The sequence below is a fragment of the Eumetopias jubatus genome, unplaced genomic scaffold (genome assembly GCF_037043125.1).
Source record: "Eumetopias jubatus isolate StellerSeaLion01/CBP00866 unplaced genomic scaffold, mEumJub1_p1.0 scaffold_6, whole genome shotgun sequence".
Classification (NCBI taxonomy): Eukaryota; Metazoa; Chordata; class Mammalia; order Carnivora; family Otariidae; genus Eumetopias; species Eumetopias jubatus.
Genome location: NW_028274812.1, coordinates 33,895,173 through 33,916,252, shown reverse-complemented (window position 1 = coordinate 33,916,252; position 21,080 = coordinate 33,895,173). Strand labels below are relative to the sequence as shown.

The 21,080-nt window shown below is 39.9% G+C and overlaps 1 protein-coding gene across 3 annotated transcripts in view; it reads right to left on the bottom strand.

Annotated features, from left to right (window-relative positions):
- SAMD3 (sterile alpha motif domain containing 3) overlaps nucleotides 1–21,080 on the bottom strand; it is a 50,291-nt gene that overhangs the window by 11,710 nt on the left and 17,501 nt on the right. For all 3 annotated transcript variants that reach the window (XM_028125329.1, XM_028125331.1, XM_028125330.1), the window contains 3 exons: nucleotides 18,618–18,803; nucleotides 18,275–18,359; nucleotides 11,882–12,049 (listed from right to left, as the gene is read on the bottom strand). In XM_028125329.1, the coding sequence (XP_027981130.1) occupies nucleotides 11,882–12,049; nucleotides 18,275–18,359; nucleotides 18,618–18,803 (439 nt within the window). The remainder of the gene's footprint in view (nucleotides 1–11,881; nucleotides 12,050–18,274; nucleotides 18,360–18,617; nucleotides 18,804–21,080) is intronic.

The following is a 21,080-nucleotide window of genomic DNA, read 5'->3' as shown; positions in this document are numbered from 1 at the left end:
ATATTTTTATCAAAATCTAAAATCTACCAAAAACCAAAAATTAATGTTTTAAGAAATCAACAAGCTGATTCTGAAATTCTCATGAAAGATTAAAAAGCCCAGGAATAACCAAGGCACTTTAAAAAATAACAGGTAGTGATGGAAACTGGAAACTATCAAGACATTTTACAACTATGTGGAGAAGGAAAGTTGATATTCATGCAGGGATAGATAACATTACTAGGGCAACACGGTAGAGCTTCTAGACACAGATCTCTGGAAAGAACAGAGATGATATCACAAATGCCTGGGAAAGAGGACTGTTTTATAAAAGGTACAGAAAACTGTCTATCCATATGGGAAAAAAAGAAGAAAACAGATCTATACCACACACCTTATACAAAAGTAAGTTACATGTGGCTTAAGAACTTAAATGTTAAGGCAGAACTTTAAATTTTAAAAATGTATATAAATAATTCTTACCATTTCAAGGTAGGAAAGAAGTTCCTAAAAGTACTAATCATAAGAGAAATGATTAACAAATCTAACTACATTAAAATTACAAACTTTTGGTCAAAAGATTTCATTAAAAAAATTCAAAAGGCAAGGCACCAACTAGGAGAGATATTTACAATGATACAACTGGTGGAGTAGAATACAGAATATATAAAGAATTCTTATAAATAAATAAGAAAAAGGGCAACCTCAAAAAATAGGTAAAAGACATGATGGCATTTTACAGTGAGGGAAACTTGAGTATTTCATAAGCATGAAAGATGATAAACCTCATAAATGATTAAAATGAAAATAGGAACAAGTAGCATTTTACTCCCAACCCATTGGTATTTTACTTGGGATGGGAGGGAGTTATCTTTAGATATCTGATCTAAATGGTATCTTACTTGGGGGTGTGACAGGAAGAAGTCTGATAAAAGGAGCTGTTCAGTGAGTTTAAATATCTATAACCACCAGGAGAACTGGCATTGTCTTATACAGGTGAATATTTGCATACCCATGGTACCAGCAATTCCACTTCTACGCGGATCTGCTTGGAAAAAGCTTGCACATGTACACCGAGCTAGACAAGAAGAACGATCACAGTGGCACAGCTCATAGAAACAAAACCTGGAAACCAGGCAAATGTCTGTCAACAGAAGAATATCCAAATAAACTGTGTTTTGCTGTCACAGTAGATTTTTAAGCCAATATAAAAATGAATGAACGACACAACTGAACTGAGCCTGGGTGAATCCCAGAGACAATATATTAAGTGAGAAAAAGGAAGTCATCGATGACATACTCTGTATCATTGCATAAGCTGCAAAAACAAGCAAAACTAAATAAGATACCTTGCACATGTGGCAAATTCATATCTTTCAAAAACAGGTGGATGAGAAACAAAGTTCAGAGTACAGGGCAGTGGTGTTAGAAAAGCAGGTGATGGGAGAGGAGAGAAAGATGGACGGACACGAAGGTATGGACTGTTCCGATTTTAAAGCTGAATGTTGGGCTCGCAGTGTTTATTTTGTCTCATAAATTATACATATGTTATGTACATTCTTTCATAAGTCTCAAATGTATATAATGAGAAGTTTTTTTAAAAAGGGAAAAATTCTAATTTTTAAAAAGGAAAGGGAAAATTTGTAATTATAAGCAGCTTTCATTTTATGTACTGTAGTGGGAGTTCTATAACTGGTAATATTGAGATTTGTAGACAAGTGTACACATAATGAACGCCTTCCCCTGACACCCCCACCCAATTCATGAAATGTCCCAGAAAGTAGAGTTTCTGGAAAGCTTCTACCTGATTGGACTAACATAATGTGAGAAGTTGTATCCTAGACTGAAGTACCATATTCAAAGGAATAGCGGGCTGCATCAGAATTTAGAATTCTCACCTTTTAATGATTCATGTACCATTAGAGCCAGAAGGAACTTAGACATTGTCTGGCCTGTGCTTCTCGCTTTCTGGTGAGCAATCTGAGACTGTCAGAGGGGAAGTGACTTTCTCAAGCATGGAGATGGCCAGGTGCAGGGCTTCCTGTGTTAGTGTAGCCCCCGACTTCTCAAAAAGATGGGTGGCCTTGTTCCGACAGGCTGGTTTCCTTAGCGGTACACATGGACAAGAGGGAACCAGGGGAGGAGAGAGGTCTGAGTCTTACAAAACAGCAGTAGCAGCCCCAGGATGAGTGGCCGGGGGGCGGGGGGGAACAGGGGTCTTGGGTTAGTCTGCACATTTACTGTGTGCTACTCTAGTCTCTATTCTGGACACATTACATGTATCATCCAATCTCAGAACTCCGTAAGGTGGTTTATTAGATGAGGACACTCAATCACAGGATGGGTAGTGGGTGGGGGGAAGGGGGGGGCGTGCTCAAGAAGTAATGGAAAGAAGAAGGCATGAAGCAGGGAACACATCACACCTAGCCAGGGAATCCCAACGAGTGGACACATTGAAGGGAAATGTAGGAGTCATCTGTGGGATTTGTGATTTCAAAGGAATCAGAATAAATTAACCAGAACATTAACTTGAGTTGGATCCAAACTGGATAATGAGCTTATGCCACACCTCCTTTACCACACGAGTGCTGGTAACAGAGAGTGGGCCCTCAGCTCCAACACCACCATGACTTTGACCTACAGCCCCGGGGGCGGGGGGTGGGTTGGGTAGAATAGCAGAGAGCACAGTTATCTAAGCCAACGGCTAGAACAGAAATAAGGACACTATTTCTAAGTTATATTTGGACAGAAAATTGAGACTGCTCTTGAAGTAGTAAGACACAGCATGGTTCAAAATGTAGTTGTAGCTTTTTTCCACACAGAGATGAATAAAAACTCACCTTGACTCTTATTATTGCTCTGCATCCTGCAATCTGAATAAGTTTACAAAGAAAGTGCCTTGTTGTGTAAATTTAATAATTCTTACATGTATATCCTTAAAGACCTACTTTAAAGGCACGATGGAAAGCTCCTGTACCTAAGATTTGGGGACTCTAGCTCTGAACATTATCAGCGGATAACTGGTCGTGCTCCCTGTTAACTATGGTATTCCCGAGAGAGTGTCATCTCGCCTTCTAATGCCTATAAGGGTGTGTTTCTCTGAGTCATCCAGGGTGGGGGCCACAGGAGGTGATCGAGCACTTGAAATGTGGCTAGTCCAAACTGAGATGTAGGCTCTGAAACACTGAATTTCAAAGACTTGCTGTACCCGCCCTCAAAAAAGGTAAAACATCTCATTAACAATTTTTCATAATGACTGCATGTCAAAATGATCATTTCGTGGATATACTGGGTTACATAAACTATACTAATATAATTCCTGGCTACTAGAGAATTTTAAATTATGCGGGTGGTCCATATTATATTTCTGCTGAGCAGTGCTATGTTAGGTGCTAGGGTTTTCTTCATATCAGATTCCAATCATCCCTGTTTTCAATTCCATTGTCATCACATTGACTGTGGAAATGATGTTTCTCAATGTAACTTGAAAAGTCTCTCTGCTTAGCATTCAGTTGTGTGGCTCAGTCAGTCATCAGGGAAACGGCAGCCACTTTGCCCCATGCTTCCAAGTGCACAGCTGACTTGTAAAACTTCACAGTGTTAGTACATTTGCCACCTGCTGATGGCAGTAATTGCATTATATCCCGAATGCAATTAACTGTCAACATTTTTCTTCAACTTTTGCTGTTCTGCTCAGTTTTGCACCATGGGAGAAACATCTGTGCAAAAGCCTATAAAAATGATTAGTATTTATTCAATAAATCATTATGTGTCAGGTGCAGTAAGAAGCAAACAGTAAATGCCATAAAAGAAATCCAAAGGAACCTATGAGATATTCTTAGCATTTGGCCCTCTCAGCAGTTTTTGCATAACTTTTGATTCCATTTCACTTCTAAGCGAAGGAAAGCTAACACACAAAACTACTTCATGACTTTCAAAGTTACAGAACAGAAATACCCTGTTTTAAGATAGAAATGAATCCTAAGTCTAGTGTTAGTAATTTAACACCTGGCAGTTTGTTGATTTATTTATTTACTTAGCAAATGTTTGGAGGATTTGGGGATGCAAGAACAGCCTGCAAGATTTATTAAATCCCTGCATCACTGTCCTGGACATCATGTGGGGTTAGTTGTTGTTTTTTAAAAAGCACAAGTTCTAATCTCTTGGAAGAAAAATGCCACCACATGTTTGATAGGCTATTTCACATCAGATTGGGCAAGATACTAGTTTTGCTTCCTCCATGTTTCAGACTCTGAGAAATGTCCTTAACTAAGGTCACAATGGAGATGATCTGCTCCATACTGAGGAACTAGAAAGAATCTCCAAATGGATTAGCTGAAAAAATGAAAACTAGGTTTTTTTGCATAAAGCAATATAAAGTTTCCCTACGCTGTAGGCATTTTTATTGTCACATATGGTAATACTTTTCATAGATCCCCCAATCCAGATGCAGAACAGAGATACAGACTATGAAATCCCTGGGGTAAGGATGGCATGATCAGCTAGATCCTCAAAAATGCCTCTGTCACTTCATGAAGCCAACACGAAGAGAATAACTGAGATGCGGATCCAAAGCCTGACAGACTGCACAGGGAGCCCCTGATATTACTCAGGATAGGCAAAATTATGCTGCTGTACCTGACGACCCCCAAACGTTACAGCAAAAAATGTCTATTTGTTGCTCATGTGATGTGTCCATCTTGGGGCCCAGGTCCTCATCCTCCTCAACCAGGGACCTGGCTCTACCACCTGGAATGTTGTTAGGCAACACGGATAAAGAAAGGGGCGGGGGGAACTGGGGCATTGCACACTGGATCATCCATGCACATGTCACTTCTCACATTTTTTGGTTAAAGTCAGTCTCATGGCCGCCTCTAACTTCAAGGTAGTGGAGAACTAACAATCCTGTTGATTGTCTGGAGGAGACAAGATGGTTAAATTGGTGAGGAGCTACAATGTTCATAGTCCTCTACCTCTGAGTTTCTTGTAATGTGAGAACAAAGCTCTCCTTATAATTTAGACCAGTTTTAGACAGGGCTCTCTGTTAGCTGCAGCCAAAACCATTTAACTGAGATATCAGAACACCCAATTCTCAAACCAGAGAACAATGAACAAAATGAATTCTTTTTTTTTAAAGATTTTATTTATTTATTTGACAGAGAGAGGGCACAAGCAGGGGGAGCGGCAAGCAGAGGCAAAGGGAGAAGCAGGCTTCCCACTGAGCAGGGAGCCTGATGCGGGGTTCGATCCCAGGACCCCAGAATCATGACCTGAGCTGAAGGCAGAGGCTTAACTGACTGAGCCACCCAGGCGCCCCTGAACAAAATGAATTCTATATTCAGCAAAACACCTTTCAAATATGAAAGAGAAATTTAATATATTCCCAAATAAATAAAAACTGAGAGAATTGGTCACTAGTAGATAAACAGAGGGACATTAGACTGTGACTCAAATCCACATGACAAAATAGAGCCCTATGTCATTACATAGGTAAATCTAAAAGACAGTATAAATGTATTTTCTGTTTGTAACTCTTTTCTTCCATCTTATTTTAAAGACAGTTGCACGAAGCAGTAATTATAAATCTGTGTTGATGGGCATACAATATATAAAATGTGATTTATGTGACAATAACAGCACCAAAGGGGAGAGGGATAGAGTTATATAGGGACAAAGATTTTGTATGCTATTGTAATTAAATTGATATTAATCCAAACTAGACTATTAAAAATTAAGATGTTAGTTCCAGTTCTCAAGGCAACCACTAAGGAAATAACTAAAAATGTGTATATACTAAAAGAAACAATAAGGGAAATTGAATTAGTACACAGAAAATATCTACTTAGCACGAAAGAAGGCAGTAATTAAAGAATAAACTAACAAAAACCATATGATCAATAAAAAACAAATAGCAAAATAGGAGACATAAATTCTGTCTTATAAGTAATTATATTTAATAATTGGCAGAATAGATTGCAAAAATTATCCAACAATATGCTGTCTACTGGAGACACTTTAGGTTCAGACCCAAACTGTTTAAAGGTAAAAAAGATGGGCAAAGATACAACATGCAAACAGAAACCAAAAGAGCGATAGAATGGCTATACTAATATCAGACTAAATAAACTTTAAGACAAAAATTGTTCCTAGAGACAAAGGAAAATATTTTATAATGGGAAAAAAGCCAATCCATCAGGAAGCTATAACAATATAAACTTATATACACCTAACAACAGAGTCCCAAAACTCATGTGGCAGAAACTGTCAGAATTAAAGGGAGAAAGAGACTATTCAATAATAATAGTAGTTGGGAGACTTGAATACCCCACTTTCAATAACGAACAGAACCACTAAGCAGATGATAATTAAGGAACTAGAAAACTAGAACAGCTGCTATTCCTGGAGAAGACAAAACGGATTGTACGGACTCAGAACTAGATATAACAAATACGTCATAAAATGAAGACCCCTGAGAAGATGATATTAAAGGCAGTTGTGAAGAAACCTTTATAGAATTAAGTCGTTTATTAAAAAAAAAGAATCAAGTCATTTACTGAAAACTCTTAAAAAGAAACTAAACATAGGACAAATTAACTGACAAAGATAAAATAATCTATGCACTTAAAGATCCTATTAAAAGCCTCTCAACTGAGAGAACCTCATTGCAATTAGAAGAAAAAAATTAGAGAGGCAAAAGCTCCTGCAGAAACTTCAGAGTCCTTTCTATACTGCTTCAAGAATAAATTTTCACCAAATATCCAATTTAGAGTTAATCTACCTCATAAAGACAGAGAAGAATCTTTTCAAGGTAAGTGAAAAGAGCAGCCATAAATGTAAAGAACTGGACAGCTGAAAAAGTCAAGCCAAATTTTTTTCAGATAATTTTGAAAGGAGCATTGGCTTCTTATCAAAGTGGCTTATATCCCATGAGCAAAAAGTTTATAATAGGCTGAGGGCTCTGCTGGCTGGAAGAAATCTCAATAACTTAAGAAAATGCATGCATTAATCAAAAATATGATAAAGAAGAATTTAAGCATTTCAAAAGTATATTTACATCCTGATGTTTCAAGTGGGGCATTTGGCAGATGCTCAAGAGGACCACCTAGGAATCCTCTGGTGAAGAGATTTCCAAGTAAGGATGAGCATCAGGCTGTGATCGTGTAAGGATCCAGGCCCAGGGCCTCATGTAGACCAGATGCCACCACCACCTCCATCCCAGGAAGACAGAAGCAGGATTCCTCCAGCAGGGTATCCCCATCATGTCACAGAAGGCTTTCCACAGGAGTAACACATAGCTTATCCTGATGCTCCTTGTGTTGACAGGTGCCAGAACCTTCTTTTGGTCTGACCCTCCCACTTGAATGTGGCATCCCTAGCCTAAGCTCCAGTTCTCCTGTGAGTCCCAGGGGCTGATTCCTGAGAGAAGGATCTCCCATCCTTCCCCTTATTCTGAAAAATGAGGATGAATCTCCCCAGAAATTGCTTTACTGAGGAACTCTCCTGACCCTGCACATCTTCCACAGGCAACAAAAAATGTCTGTACCCTAAGCACTAATATGATACTAAGCAATAAACACTAAGTCATCAAATGTCATGTGGCAGTAGCATAAAAACAGAATGATAGCCTAGTGGGATAAAGAGACAGTGCCCAGAACACACCCACGGCCATTTGGGAACTTAATATACAATAAGTGTCACCATAAACCAATGAGAAAAGGATGGATTGTTTAGGAACTGATGTTGAGAAAGTGGCTCACTCTGTGGCGATCCCTACTTAATAGCATATAAAAGACGGACTCCAGATGACTTAAAGATCTAAACATGAAAGTGAAGACAATATATTTAATAGAACAAAGAGTAGGAGAATATCTTTGTGACTTAGGGCACGGGGAGGACTGCTTCTTACAAATTAACAAAAAAAAGATGCCAACTCATTAAAAAATGGGCAATGGATCTAAAGAGGTAGCTTTCTAAAAGAAGAAACTCAAGAGGCTAACAAACATGTGAAGAGATGCTCAGACTCATTAGTTATCCAGGGAAATGCAAACCACAACAAGAATGACATTACACTTGCTACCTAATAGACTTGGCAAAATGTAGAAAGCTGGGTAATGCCAAGGGTTGGCAGGAATACAGGAAGATGCATGACTGTGGGAACGAGACAGAGTCATCTGGAGAATAATTGGTCAGATTTAAGTAAATGCACACCCTCTGCCCCATCAGCTCCATTTCTGGGTATACAACCCAAAGAAGTAACACATAGGTAGGTCCAGAAGCAGACATGGATGATGGCGTTCTCTACGATGCAATTCCTAGTGGGGAGGAACAGGGCTTGGGGCAAGGAGTACTTTATAATTCGTTGCAATCATGGACTAGAAATATGCTAATATGAATGAGTCTTAAAGAGTGTCAGTGAAAAAAGTAACACAGGAATGAAGTATAGAATACCATTTATAGTAAGTCATATATATATAAACCCAAAATGATAGTACACATTTTAGAACACTTACAGATTAAAAGATACATATAGAACACATTGGAATGGTGGCTCAAGGGCAGAGGTGAGAGACGAGCAGACAGGGATGAGAACAAAAGGACATGAAGAACAATGACAGCCCTCACATGGGACAATGACCATGACAGGCCATGAATTATGGAGTCAGACTCACTCAACTTTAACACCTGAGATTTTTCACCAAAAAAAACAAACAAACAAACAAACAAACAAAAAAATACAAAGTAAAATTCCATTACACTGCTATGCAGTTCTATACAATTCCTATAAGCTTTTAAAACCAGTATCTTCATTTAAACAGGATAATGTCAGCAACTTATGACGTAACTCAGTTAAGTCTACTGTTTTGAGAATCTCATTATACCTCTGTTTCTAAATATAAGACAAAGTATAGTCAAAGACTGTTAAGCAAAGGAAATAGATTTATCGGTTCACAGGGCTGCAAATTGCTTAGACCTGAAACTGAAAGTCAGATGCATACGAGCTATAGCACAGCTGATGGCGTTGGGCTTCATGACACAGCAGTGACATGAGGTCATAAGGTTGGAAAAAGATTTTTAAACATTGCAAAATGCCCAGTATTTTGGAGGCTTGATCTAGAAACAAAGTCTGGGATTCTGACAATGATAGCCATCCATGAAACATGTTGGTAAGTCTTTTTAGCGACAGAATATGAGGAACCTGGGTAGAGTTAAGACTCACAGGTGGATGCTTTGACGCTGCGGATGCTTTGGGTTTCATAGTGTAGGTTAAGCAGCGCTAAACTGGCGCGGAGACTGGGATAGGAGGAAAGTTAGGGACAAAAAGTCCGTGGCCCATACTGAGACCCACACAAATTCTACTGCTGCCTCGGTTATCTGCAGAAGCCCATGTGACAGAGCTCAGAAAAACACCTTCCTTCACTGAGACATCTACCTTCAGTTCTTTGGTAAATTCCTCCCAACCATCAAAAGAGAAACAACAGAAATGAAACAAAACAAATGAAAATCTCTTCCCCTCTCTTACTCCTTCCTAAAATCCTCCTCTAGTTCATCCAAACCCACTTCCCTGCCTTTGAGGAAATAGCATGACTCCTGACTTCTAGCCTCCATCAGCGTTTTCTCTCTCTGCTGCACATGAAATAACTTTTCTGCATTATGGAAATACTGTGCCCGGCCAAGAAAGTTTAAAAGATGTGAAAGTTACCAAAGTGTCTTAATCCAAAATGTCTTCAATTTTCAGAAATCTTAAAGATACTGAAAAGGAGCTATCAAAAGTTCAAAACAGAGATGGGAAGTAATTTAGGCAATTCATTTGAAGTATCCAATTCCCATGAGATAAGTATATTCAATGGATTTGTCTTTCCATTCTTCTTAGGGTTTTACCATTCACCTTGTCGCCATCCAGGGTACAAAATAGAGAGACACATTGTTTCTGTAATATTCTAGTGTAAAATATTCCCCATTCTTCAAAGCTTTTGGCTCTAGAGAACACTAGGTCACATACAGAGATGTTACAGTCTCTGAAAGAATCAGCAATCTGTGGCTCCATTTGTAAGGAGGAGAAAAGTAAATCTTCACTGATTAGATTTGTTTGCCAGGAAAAAACACTGTCTCTTCAGTGGTTACTCTATAATCTCTTTTTGCCCCAGCTGGCAAGAAGGTCAAAACTAAATTCTAGTGTAACTTAACTCATCTCAGACTCTGGTACATTCAATTTTCTGTGTTTTTTGGGGTGGGGGGAGAAAGGGGATGTGTTTTCATAGCAAAAGTCCCTGCATGGATCCTAGCAGGATTCATGTGAGTGTTCAGGCTTGTCTGGGGGCCTGGGCGCGGGGGGGAGAGTAGAAGGGAAGAGCAACGAAGGGTGTCATTACATGAAGAACTGAGGCGGTGTTGAGAAATAACTGGAAGACAAGTATAAATATTGGTTCAGTGATGATGTGTCAACAAAAAGGAGAAGCTGCCTTCAGCCTGTGTGATCTCTGACCCCCCGCCCCCCGAACATACCTTTGAGTTCTAGGGCTAGGGACAATTGCTAATCTTCTGATTTTACCATTCATTCATTCCAGTAAATTTTGGTGAGTCATGCATCAAAGAAAAAGAAGGAAAACTGAATTTGCAAAACTATTTATAAAGGAACTCCATTTTTATTACAAGGAAAATCAAATTTTTTGAGAAAACCAATTTATGTATGACATAATTATGTTCCCTTACAAAGTGACTTTTTAAGAATATAAAAGATAATTAAAATAAATCTAGTTCTATCTTATCATGATTTTAGTTTATAACTGGAATATTGCCAAGTTTCTAGAAAGTTACACCACTAAATTGTTACCTTTCTTCTGTCTTCTGGTCAAAGAGCAGGCATAAAATTATATTCTCTTAACTGGCCTATGACTTGAAAATCTCATTGGAAATTATAATAAGATATTTAAAATATACACCTTCATCTAATTTTTTTTATGTTGTGGGGATGAATGATTTGCAAAATATGTTTAAAAAAATCTTCCTATCCCCTGGAGCTTATTACTAAGAAAATTGAGACGACCAACTAGGTTGCTGTATTACTATCAAATAAATATACCAGCTAAAAAAGAAAAGGGAATATTCACACCAAGTACATTCACTAACATAAATATGTTGTTTGTGGTGAAGAGTTAGGATTACATGTTCATGTTGGACTGGGGTGGAGACAGAATTGGCAGTCATGGGATTGGACTTCTTTTATACTTGGTAGTTTGGACATCCTTCCTAAAGAGTTCATTTACTTTATTAGCAGGGGACATTTTTGGCTTTGACCATATCTGGGGGCTCTGAGGTAGTTAAAGGATATTTATAGGATCTCAGTAATTAGGACCTGCATGCACATTACTTACAGCAAACCCACTGCTGAGGGGGTAATCTCTTGGCGCTGTCTGGCCCTTAGGCCTGAAAGTCCGTACAGCCGCCCATGGGTTGGTACGGGATGTCTTCTGGGCAATGAAAGGGCAGGATGGGGTTTGTACCCATGCTTCCCTGAAACCTTGAGGATAGAGGCTACCCTACAATATGATTTCTGGAAACTGTCTGCAGCAATAAGAACAGCAAGAACATAAGATGTATTTTATGATGAGAGGAAGAGACATTTTTCAAAGACCCAGAACAAAAGGGTGTTTCCAGGTTTTTCAAAGGTTATGAAAGAATAAACCTGAGATGATGATAACAGACACTCTGCTCAAACTGTTTCAGGAAGCCCTCTTTTGGAAATATTATCATTCATATTATTAGCCAAGCAAAACAGATTTCCCTACCTCCAATTTTCAAAAAGAATATCTGATTCTGTTTTAGTGATTTTAGATGCTATTACTTATTATCCTTTAATCAATCAATCAACAAATTATCAGAACATCTAAGTATCCAATCTTACTTTTATCTGGACAATTTTAACCTCATCAAAGCTTATACTGGTCAGAGATTTCTTCGTCTGGCCTCTTCGGTGTCCAAATTTACACTTATTTCTCATCACTTGTTCATCATCTTCTATGGGTCTCCGAACATATTTAAAGCGATCTTTGAGAGCTCGTTTCCATAAAAACTGCATAAATTAACAGAACAGGACAGTTAATCTTCAAGGAGATTAGAATAAGCCCATATAAACACTAAAATCTTCATCACTCTCGGGCTTGAAGTTATTTTCACATCACAGTAATAGAAATAATAGAACTATTCTTCCACTTACCTTCACAAGGGTCTTATGGTACTGCTATAAAAAATATAATCCTGAAATCATAACTAAGGAAACAGAGTCAGAAAAATAAAAATAGTTCCCCAATGCCACCTAGTTATTGAGTGAATATAATGGCTCTTTAATCTGGATTTTCTAATTCCCCAAATTGGATGTTTTCTACCATACTTTGCTGTCTCCACAACACATTCCACTTTTCCACTGGGTTCTAGGGAAGAACTGATGCTGTCTTATGCATATGTGGATTGACGCATTTTCTTAGAAACAATTTTTCTGTCATCCCTTGAAATTCACTTTGGTGAATCCTATTGGCATTCATTCCCCAAATATTTGTAGAGCATCTACTGTTTCAGACGCAAAGACCAGGGTCCTGCCCTGGGAGGGAGCCGGGGCACAGGAAGACCCCATCTAGCAGAAGGATGAGTAATTTCAGTTCAGAAAGAAAAGTGTTATAACAGGGGAAGAGACAGGTTAGGAGACCACAGAAGCCTTCCTGTAGGAGGTACATCTAAGCTGAGGTTTAGGTGTTAGGGTTAGAAAACTACATGAGGGGGACCAATGGAGACGGCACTGGGAAATGCCAGGTGGGTGGGGGTGGTTAGAAGTTCCAGATGAAGCAGCCTGTGCCACGGAGCAGAGGGATAGCCCGCGCCCCTTGGAGAGCTGCCAAGAGCTGTGCATGGCTGGAACACAGACAGAGTTTAAGATGGGCCAGAAGAGAATGGGCCAGAAACTAAGACAGGAGAGAGAAGCCCCAGCCCAATCCTGAAAGGCATGGTTGCCCCATAAAGGAGCTTCTCTGCAATCCAGAACGAGATCTTTTCAAACCCTTGTCTGTGGACAGGCTACATCAGCATCTCACAGGGAACTTTCATCCTTGGTCCTTCCTCTAAAGCAGTGGTTCTCAAACTTTAACCTGAATCACAATTCCTGGAGGACCTGTTAAAACACAGGTTGCTGGGCCTGTCTTTCAGATTCTCTGGTTGGGAAGGTCAGGGATAGGGCTGAGAATCTGCATTTCTTACAGGTTCCCAGGTGACCCTGATGCTGCTGGCCCAGACCCTCGGGATTCTGATTCGGTTGGTCTGAGCCGAGCCCAGATGTCTGTATTTTTCAAGGCTTTATAGATAATCCAGCCAAAGAGCCAAGCTAGGAAGTCCTCCTAGGCCATGTTGAGAGAGGACAGCAGTTGATCAGATCTGGGCTCTGGAAGAATCTGTCTGCCATGTGGAGCATTTGGGAAATCAAAGACATGGGCGACAGCTGAGGGACACAACTGGGCTTTCTCAACAAACCAACGCTGTCTTCCTCTGCTGGGCCTTTGGTTTTGGCCTGGAAAGCTCTATCCCCTCCTCCTTCACTCTGCTGCTATCTAGTTACCTCTTGCTCTGCCTTCAGATCTCAGTCAGCTCATGTCCCCTGGTTAGCAGCTCTCAGCTTTCCTTGTCTGTTATTCACCACACTGGGAGTTTACCTTCATCTGTATGATGTTTTTCTGCTTCTGTGCTTTTCTATTCTGTTCTTTTCATTCTTCCTCTCTTCATTCTCCCCCATTTGCTTACTTGCTTCCTTACTTCACTCCATTCCCTCTTTATTTCCTTTCCTTTCACTAGGCTGTAAGCACAAGACGACAGGCTCATGTCTGCTTTGCCCACCAAGCCCAGCACAGTGCCTGATGCATCTGAGAAACTATAAATACTGGATGCCTTGTATCCGTCCTCTGTGAGGTAGAGGGACCCAGGCGTCAAAGCAACAAACTAGAAGCAAGACTCTGAGTCTTGGCCTTGCTTGGTAAGGACCTCACTTCATGAGGAGTAGGCCAACACTTTTTTTTTTTAATTTAATTTTATTATGTTAGTCACCATACACTACATCATTAGTTTTTGATGTAGTGATCCACGATCCATTGTTTGCGTATAACACCCAGTGCTCCATGCAGAACGTGCCCTCCTTCATACCCATCACCGGGCTAACCCGTCCCCCCACCCGCCTCCCCTCTAGAGCCCTCAGTTTGTTTCTCGGAGTCCATGGTCTCTCATGGTTCATCGTCTCTCCCTCCGATTCCCCCCCCTTCATTTTTCCCTTCCTTCTCCTAATGTCCTCCATGCTGTTCCTTATGTTCCACAAATAAGTGAAACCATATGATCACTGACTTTCTCTGCTTGACTTTTTTCACTTAGCATAATCTCCTCCAGTCCCATCCATGTCAATGCAAATGGTGGGTATTCTCCACACTGTTTTCCAAAGTGGCTGTACCACCTTGCATTCCCACCAACAGTGTAAGAGGGTTCCCCTTTCTCCACAACCTCTCCAACATTTGTTGTTTCTTGCCCTGTCCATTTTTGCCATTCTAACTGGTGTAAGGTGGTATCTCAATGTGGTTTTGATTTGAATTTCCCTGATGGCTAAGGATGATGAACATTTTTTCATGTGTCTGAAAAAATGTTCATCATCATGTGCCCAACACTTCTTAAAACCTGAGCCTCAAGGCTGCTTCTCAGCCCCTCCACTTCCTTGTCATGCCATGTGCTTGAAGAGGCCCAAGACTTGGGGTGACTTTGGGCACCTCTTCTAAGCTCTATTTCCTCATGGGCAAATGGGCATGCCACTGAGATCACATCAGTACCATGTCTGGCAGTTAGATTCTGCCATTCCTTCTTCCCTGGCTTAAGTCTCTAGAAGAGTTATTCCCTACCCTTCAGAAGAAGGATCTATGTTGGGAGGACCCAGGGTCTAGGCCTAGTGTGTCTTAGCCAAGAAATCAGCAAGTAACTCTTCAGTCTTAGTTTCTTCAGCTATAAAATGGAACAACAAACTCAGTCCTGTCAACTGCCCTGGGGTTTTGGAAGACCGACATGATTGCTACTCACAGAAGTGATTTGTAAATGAGAGTGCTGTTCATAAAACCTTCCACGGCCCCGCAGAGGACTGCTGTGGCCTGAGGTTGGCGGACGGCTTCAACTCTGATGATGAGTATGTATGAGTCAGAGACGCTCCCTCACCTCCCACAGCCTTGCGGGTTTGCCCTCAGCCGCTGCTGTTTTACAACAGCCCAAAAAGAATGGACGGCTTACATTTTTCTTAGCCCTAAAATATGAATGAATGCAAATACATTTTTCCCTCATGTTTCCTACAGCTCTGAAGTCCTTCTAAACCTGCTGATCTGGTGGGAAAGATTACAGCCATCAACTACTAGGACATTTTTTAATTGCTAGTGTCTTTTTCCCATCCTCTCCCTGCTCTCCTTTTAACTGTCTGATAGGAACATAGAAAAGACAAATCGGAGAGTATTTACTGAGCATCTGGGACATGCCTGGCACCATGAGTTCCTTACATAGATGCCTCAGTAGAAAATACCCCTGTCACTGAAATATCATCCTCCCTGGGCATGCTTTTCCACCTGGGGGCGGGGGAGGGGCCGGGCAGTGCGGCAGAAGGCAGAAAGAGCTACATGGATAGGGCTCTCCTTCGACCCCTCTGAAATAGAAAATAGCCCTGAAATTATGGACCCTTGCTCTGATACGGGAAGCAGTCCATGGCATCACCAGCAGGTCTTTTCTCCACATTTTAAACCCAGATATAATCCTTAGGAAACATTCAGACAAACCCAGAATACGAACCATCTTACATGGCAAATGGACTAGACTTGTCCAAAAAATAAATATCAGGGAAAAAACAGGGGAGGGGCCAGAGAGACTCTGAGACAAAAAGAAATTGAAGAGACATAGTCAAATGCAATTTGACTTTATAGCAAAAACATTTTTGGAATAATTGGAGAAATGGGTATATGGGTTATATATGTCTTTATGCAGTTACTGCATATGAAATTATGCAATTACTGCTCATTTTCTTAGGTATAAAAATGGTATTGTGCTTATAGAGGACATCAGCCTTATCCTTACAAGATATCTGCCGAGGTATTTAGGAATGGCATCTGAAACCTATTTTTTGTTTCCAAATGCTCAGCCAAAACAAAGAGATCAATATGAGCCAGGAAAAATAAATGTGACAAAATATTAATACCTAGTGAATCAGTGATTCTTAAGTATCAGGATTTTTCCCTCTTCCCAGAATGCGCGTGGCAATGTTTGGAGACATGGTGGTTGTTCTCATGCTTTGGGTGAGTGGGTAGGGGCTACTCACACCTCGGGAGTGCCAGGAATGCGGCTAACTATCCTACAATGTGGATGCAGCCGCCACCCCAAAGACTCATCCAGCCTAAATTCTAAGTACTGCCAAGATGGAGAAACCTTGATTGAGGTAAAGGATATATGGGTGGTCATTGCAGCATTCTTTCAATTTCTGTGTAGACATGAAAATTTTCAAAATAAGTCGAGAATAAAATTAGCCCTAAAAATGACGAAGAAAGAGCTTGATCGCTTGTGTGCGCTCTCTCTCTCTCGCTCTCTCTCTCTCTCTCACACACACACACACACACGTGCATGCGCATATGAACATTCTCTACTATGCACCAGAGTTTTCCCTCCATTGTATGTATACAAACATGGGCCATAACATGCTAAGCCATTTTTCAGGTTTCTTTCAGTTAGCCATCTTTCATTAATGCCACTGGGGATAGAAGTGGGTAAAATGCACACAAGATCAAAGTAAGCATTATTCATTACTTTCTATTTGTCTCACTTTCATAACCATGAAACTAAAGGTCAAAATGTAATTGGATAAATATGTATTTGCTTATATGTATGCAAAGGTTCTCGAGAAGGAATCTCTAATAACATTAGTTACTTCTGGGGAGGAAGATTAGGTAGCTGGGGACAGAGGTGGGAGGGAGACTTTTCCATTTATATCTTATTGTAGCTTTAGAGTTTTGAACTTTGTGAATATATAATTTATTCAAACAGCAAATTTAAATTCTTTTTTAAAATACAACTATGTACACAGTAACAATTAGTTGGCAGATAATACATCTTGAGTGTAGAAGGCATTTTTAGATTCAATTTTGTCAGGCATATCAGTGTGTTTATCAATGTTGGGACTCTAGGTTTGTTTATTTTTGTAGTTTTTAAACGTTTTTTATATAGTGTGGGTTTTTTTTTTAGAGAAAATGTGGTTTATTTTACAGTATACTTTTTATATGCAGCAGTATATTTTAGGAATGATGTCAGGCTATAAGCAAAAATACCTAAATTCCATTCTGGGCTTCAATAGTTACTAGTTCCAGACACAGAATACAATTCCTTTCGTGAGTCTGGGTGGTAAATAAGAATATATATATGGCCCTCTCCCACTCAGAAAATTCTGATTCTATCCACACAGAAAATACAGAAAGAAAATGGAAGGAAGGAAAGAAGGAAGGAAGGCAAGCAACACTCCAGTGATGATAGCACTGACACAGGTGTGGTCCTGTCCTCCTTCTGTGTAGTACATCTCCCTAAAGACCCTGCCTGGAGAGTCAACAGGACACATAGGCTTCCAAACTGCTTTGAGGGAGAGACAGAAAGATGATGACAGACAGATAAAGAAGACAAAGGAAGGAGATGGGGAAGGGATGGATAGGTGGGTCGCAGGGGATTTTTAGGTCAGTGGAAAGACTCTGTAAGATACAATAATGATGGATACCTGTCATTATACATTTGTTCAAACCCATAGAATGTACAGCCACAAGCATGAATCCTAATGTAAACTATGGACTTTGGGACTTTGGGTGATAATGATGTGTTGATATAGGTTCACCCATTGTAGCAAATGTCCCACTATGGTGTGGGATATTCATAATGGGGGAGGCTACGCATGTGGGGGCCGGGGGAACATGAGAGATCTCTGTACCTTCCTCTCAATCTTGCGGAGAGAGGAAAAAGGAGGAGGAGTGGAGAGAGAGAGAGACCAAAGCTAAGAAAAAAACAGGAACTGACAGAATGAGATAGAGCTAACGGAACAGAATCAGAGAGACCAGACAGAGACAAGGAGTCCAAGAAGACAGCGAAAGAGAAACAGACATAGATGGATAGAGAGAGACTGAGAGAAGGGGAATGGGGCATAAGATTACTGGACAATACAATGCTATTATTTTAAGATGGGTTGGAATGAATGGTATGGCGCCATGTGGTCACTTACGAAGCCACAGCCGTCCTCGTCCAGGAAAGGGTGGGCCTGCAGCAAGGCGTTGACCACATCATTGTACTGCTGGGTGCTGGGATACCTGGTAAGTGCAACAAGGAGGACATTTTTCACTTCAAGCAGCAGCCCACATTCTTTCCTATAAGTTGAGTCCAAATTATACTCACTGTTCTTCAGATCCTCCTATATAACAATGTAGATATTCAAATATTGGGCAATGTTGGGCGTATCACCAATACGTCATCCAAAATCTGAAGCACATTGGTTCCACATGAGTTCTACTCTACTCTGCAAACAGACCCTCTCCCAAAGCAGCAAGTCCGCCCTGTTATTTACTCACAGTGAGCCTTCCAGATACTTAGTCATGTCGGCCTGGAGAAACTCAATGATCCTTATCCTCATGCTGTGATCGGGACACTTCTGTTCTGCTAACATGCATTTGACATCATAGGGAAACTCTGGTAAAACATAGGACTTAGTCCATTGCAATGCTTTATTCCTTGCTAGAACATGTTTCACATTCCTTCTGTTAAATAAAAACACACAGATAGTGAAATTCTATTTCAAATAGAAGCAACTTGTGAATTCTCTACATCTGAGAACTTACAATATAAACCACTTTCCTGAGGGCTAAATATGGAATTCATCAATCCATCTTGCATCCATTCATCTATCCGCAAATGTTTGAGGGCTGATAAGGTATCTCTGTTTTCTTTCACTTTGCACACACATAAATATTTGTAGTTCTGGAAAACATGTCTTAATAAAATTGACTGTGGAATAAAGCCTAAAGTTGGAAAGAAGATTGATTCATACATCTTGAAGAGGTAATATGTAATGCATAGCTCAAAACTGAACAAGATATCCAACTAAGAGAAAGTTGCAATCAGCCAAGCAAATGAGGCATACAATTAAAGTCTCTGCACCTGATTAAGAAAATTCTTCTAACTGATTTACTCTGTTACTGTTTATAGTGAAATACAAGAGCCACTTAATTTAGTTGGTCTTTGGCCATTTCAATAAGGTAAAGTGAGTTTCTAAATTAAAAGTACATATCAGATACTTACATTCAGATGAAGTTTCTAAAAAAGACTAGAGAAAACTGTAGCCACAGAAAGCAAATTAAGCTGATCAGTGTTTGCCTGGGGCTGGAGATCAGTGCAGGGACTGACTGCAAAGGGGTGCAAGGGAGTTATTCAGGGGGATGGAAGCATCCCAAAATGGACTGTGATGGTGGTTGTGCACCTGTATAAATTGGCTAAAATTAGCTGAGCTGTCTATTTTAAATAGATGAATTTTATGTTATCTAAATGATACCACAATAAAGCTATTTATAGAATTAAATATCAGAACCACTTGTAAACCTTGAAGGTAGTAACCGATCATAAAATGTGTAAAAAGAGGAATCTCTAGTAAAATTTCCTAACAAGTTACCAGAGACAATCGGCTTGCCTTGGAATGGAAGCGGAGTAGAGCCGAACCAAGTAGAAGACAAAGAACAGAAGGATTTCCTAAATTAGCCTAAGTAGGTCTATTTTCTGGCACACCCATGGAATCCTTCATTGTCCAAACAAAATTCTGATGAGTTTTGAAAGGCCAGGCTTCCTTTGGAATTTGAGGTCATATATTATAAGAGCGCATGTGGTATAATGAAACATAGGGACTAAAGAAAAGAAGAGAAAGCACTCTGCTCTCTTTTCATGATAAGCTCCCTCTTTTGTTCCCCCTTTGGCAGTCCTATATCAGTGGGGAAACTATGTCCTGGCTAGAGGAAGCACACAGATAATACAATGCTTGATCCAATGCAGCAACAGGCAATTCCCAGAAGCTTCCCAGTTGGTGCTTCAGCCCAAACTACTTCCCCTATGTTTCTCTCATTTCATTCAATCTTTCATCCAATAGTTACTGGGGGTCTACCGTATGCCAATTCGTCTTCTACAATCCCGATTTCCTTTCCTATTGCATTAACTTGTTTGTTTCACCCGTGATCTATCCTTTACTCATTCAGACCAAGGGTATAAAGTAAGGCAGGTTTTGTTTGCTGTATTTTGTGCTTTCCCAATGTTTTTAAAAGGTGCTATAACTGTGCAGGTGTTAAATTGGTTTCAGAACATTTTATCTCCTTTTCCCCAGAAGTTTCTAGTGGCTAAATTAGCTGCATGACACCTTTAGGCTTTTGAGGTTGTTATCTCTTATTTAGTACTGCATCAATGGGTAACTTCAGTATTTCCATGCCATCAGATAGGGCTTTGTACAGTTTTTACCTTCTTGTTCTATAGATTTTCCTATATGTCACTTCTCCTCAAAATAAGGGTAGGACTCTTATTTTAGGAGCATTATTTTTTGTCAAACTCCCTAAATGTAGCTAGACACATACCAAGCTCTATCAAAGCTAGATATTCCATCTTCCCTTTAACAGCATCATCAGGCAAAATCAGAGGCATCAGACTTTTTTCTTTGCATTAAAGCAATTTAAGAAGGTATTCTGGAAGTGAGGAGAATACAAGTTATGCTAACTAATACAAGTCCAAACAAATATTACACAAGTAAAGGGACTCATCAGAAATTAAAAATACACTCTAATTTGGAAGCAGATAACTGCACGCACAATCATTTACCATCCATAAAATGGTATTGGCTTTGGATCAAAAAAAAAAAATCTTTACTGTGAGGTTAAGATTATTCATCTTATCTTTAGTGAGGTACAGTTGAGAAGAACACCAATAGAAGTCACCCTATAGCAAGTGCAGGGAGCAAAAAGCAATCCCAAACTGAGAGGACACTAATATTTCTGTTCCCACCT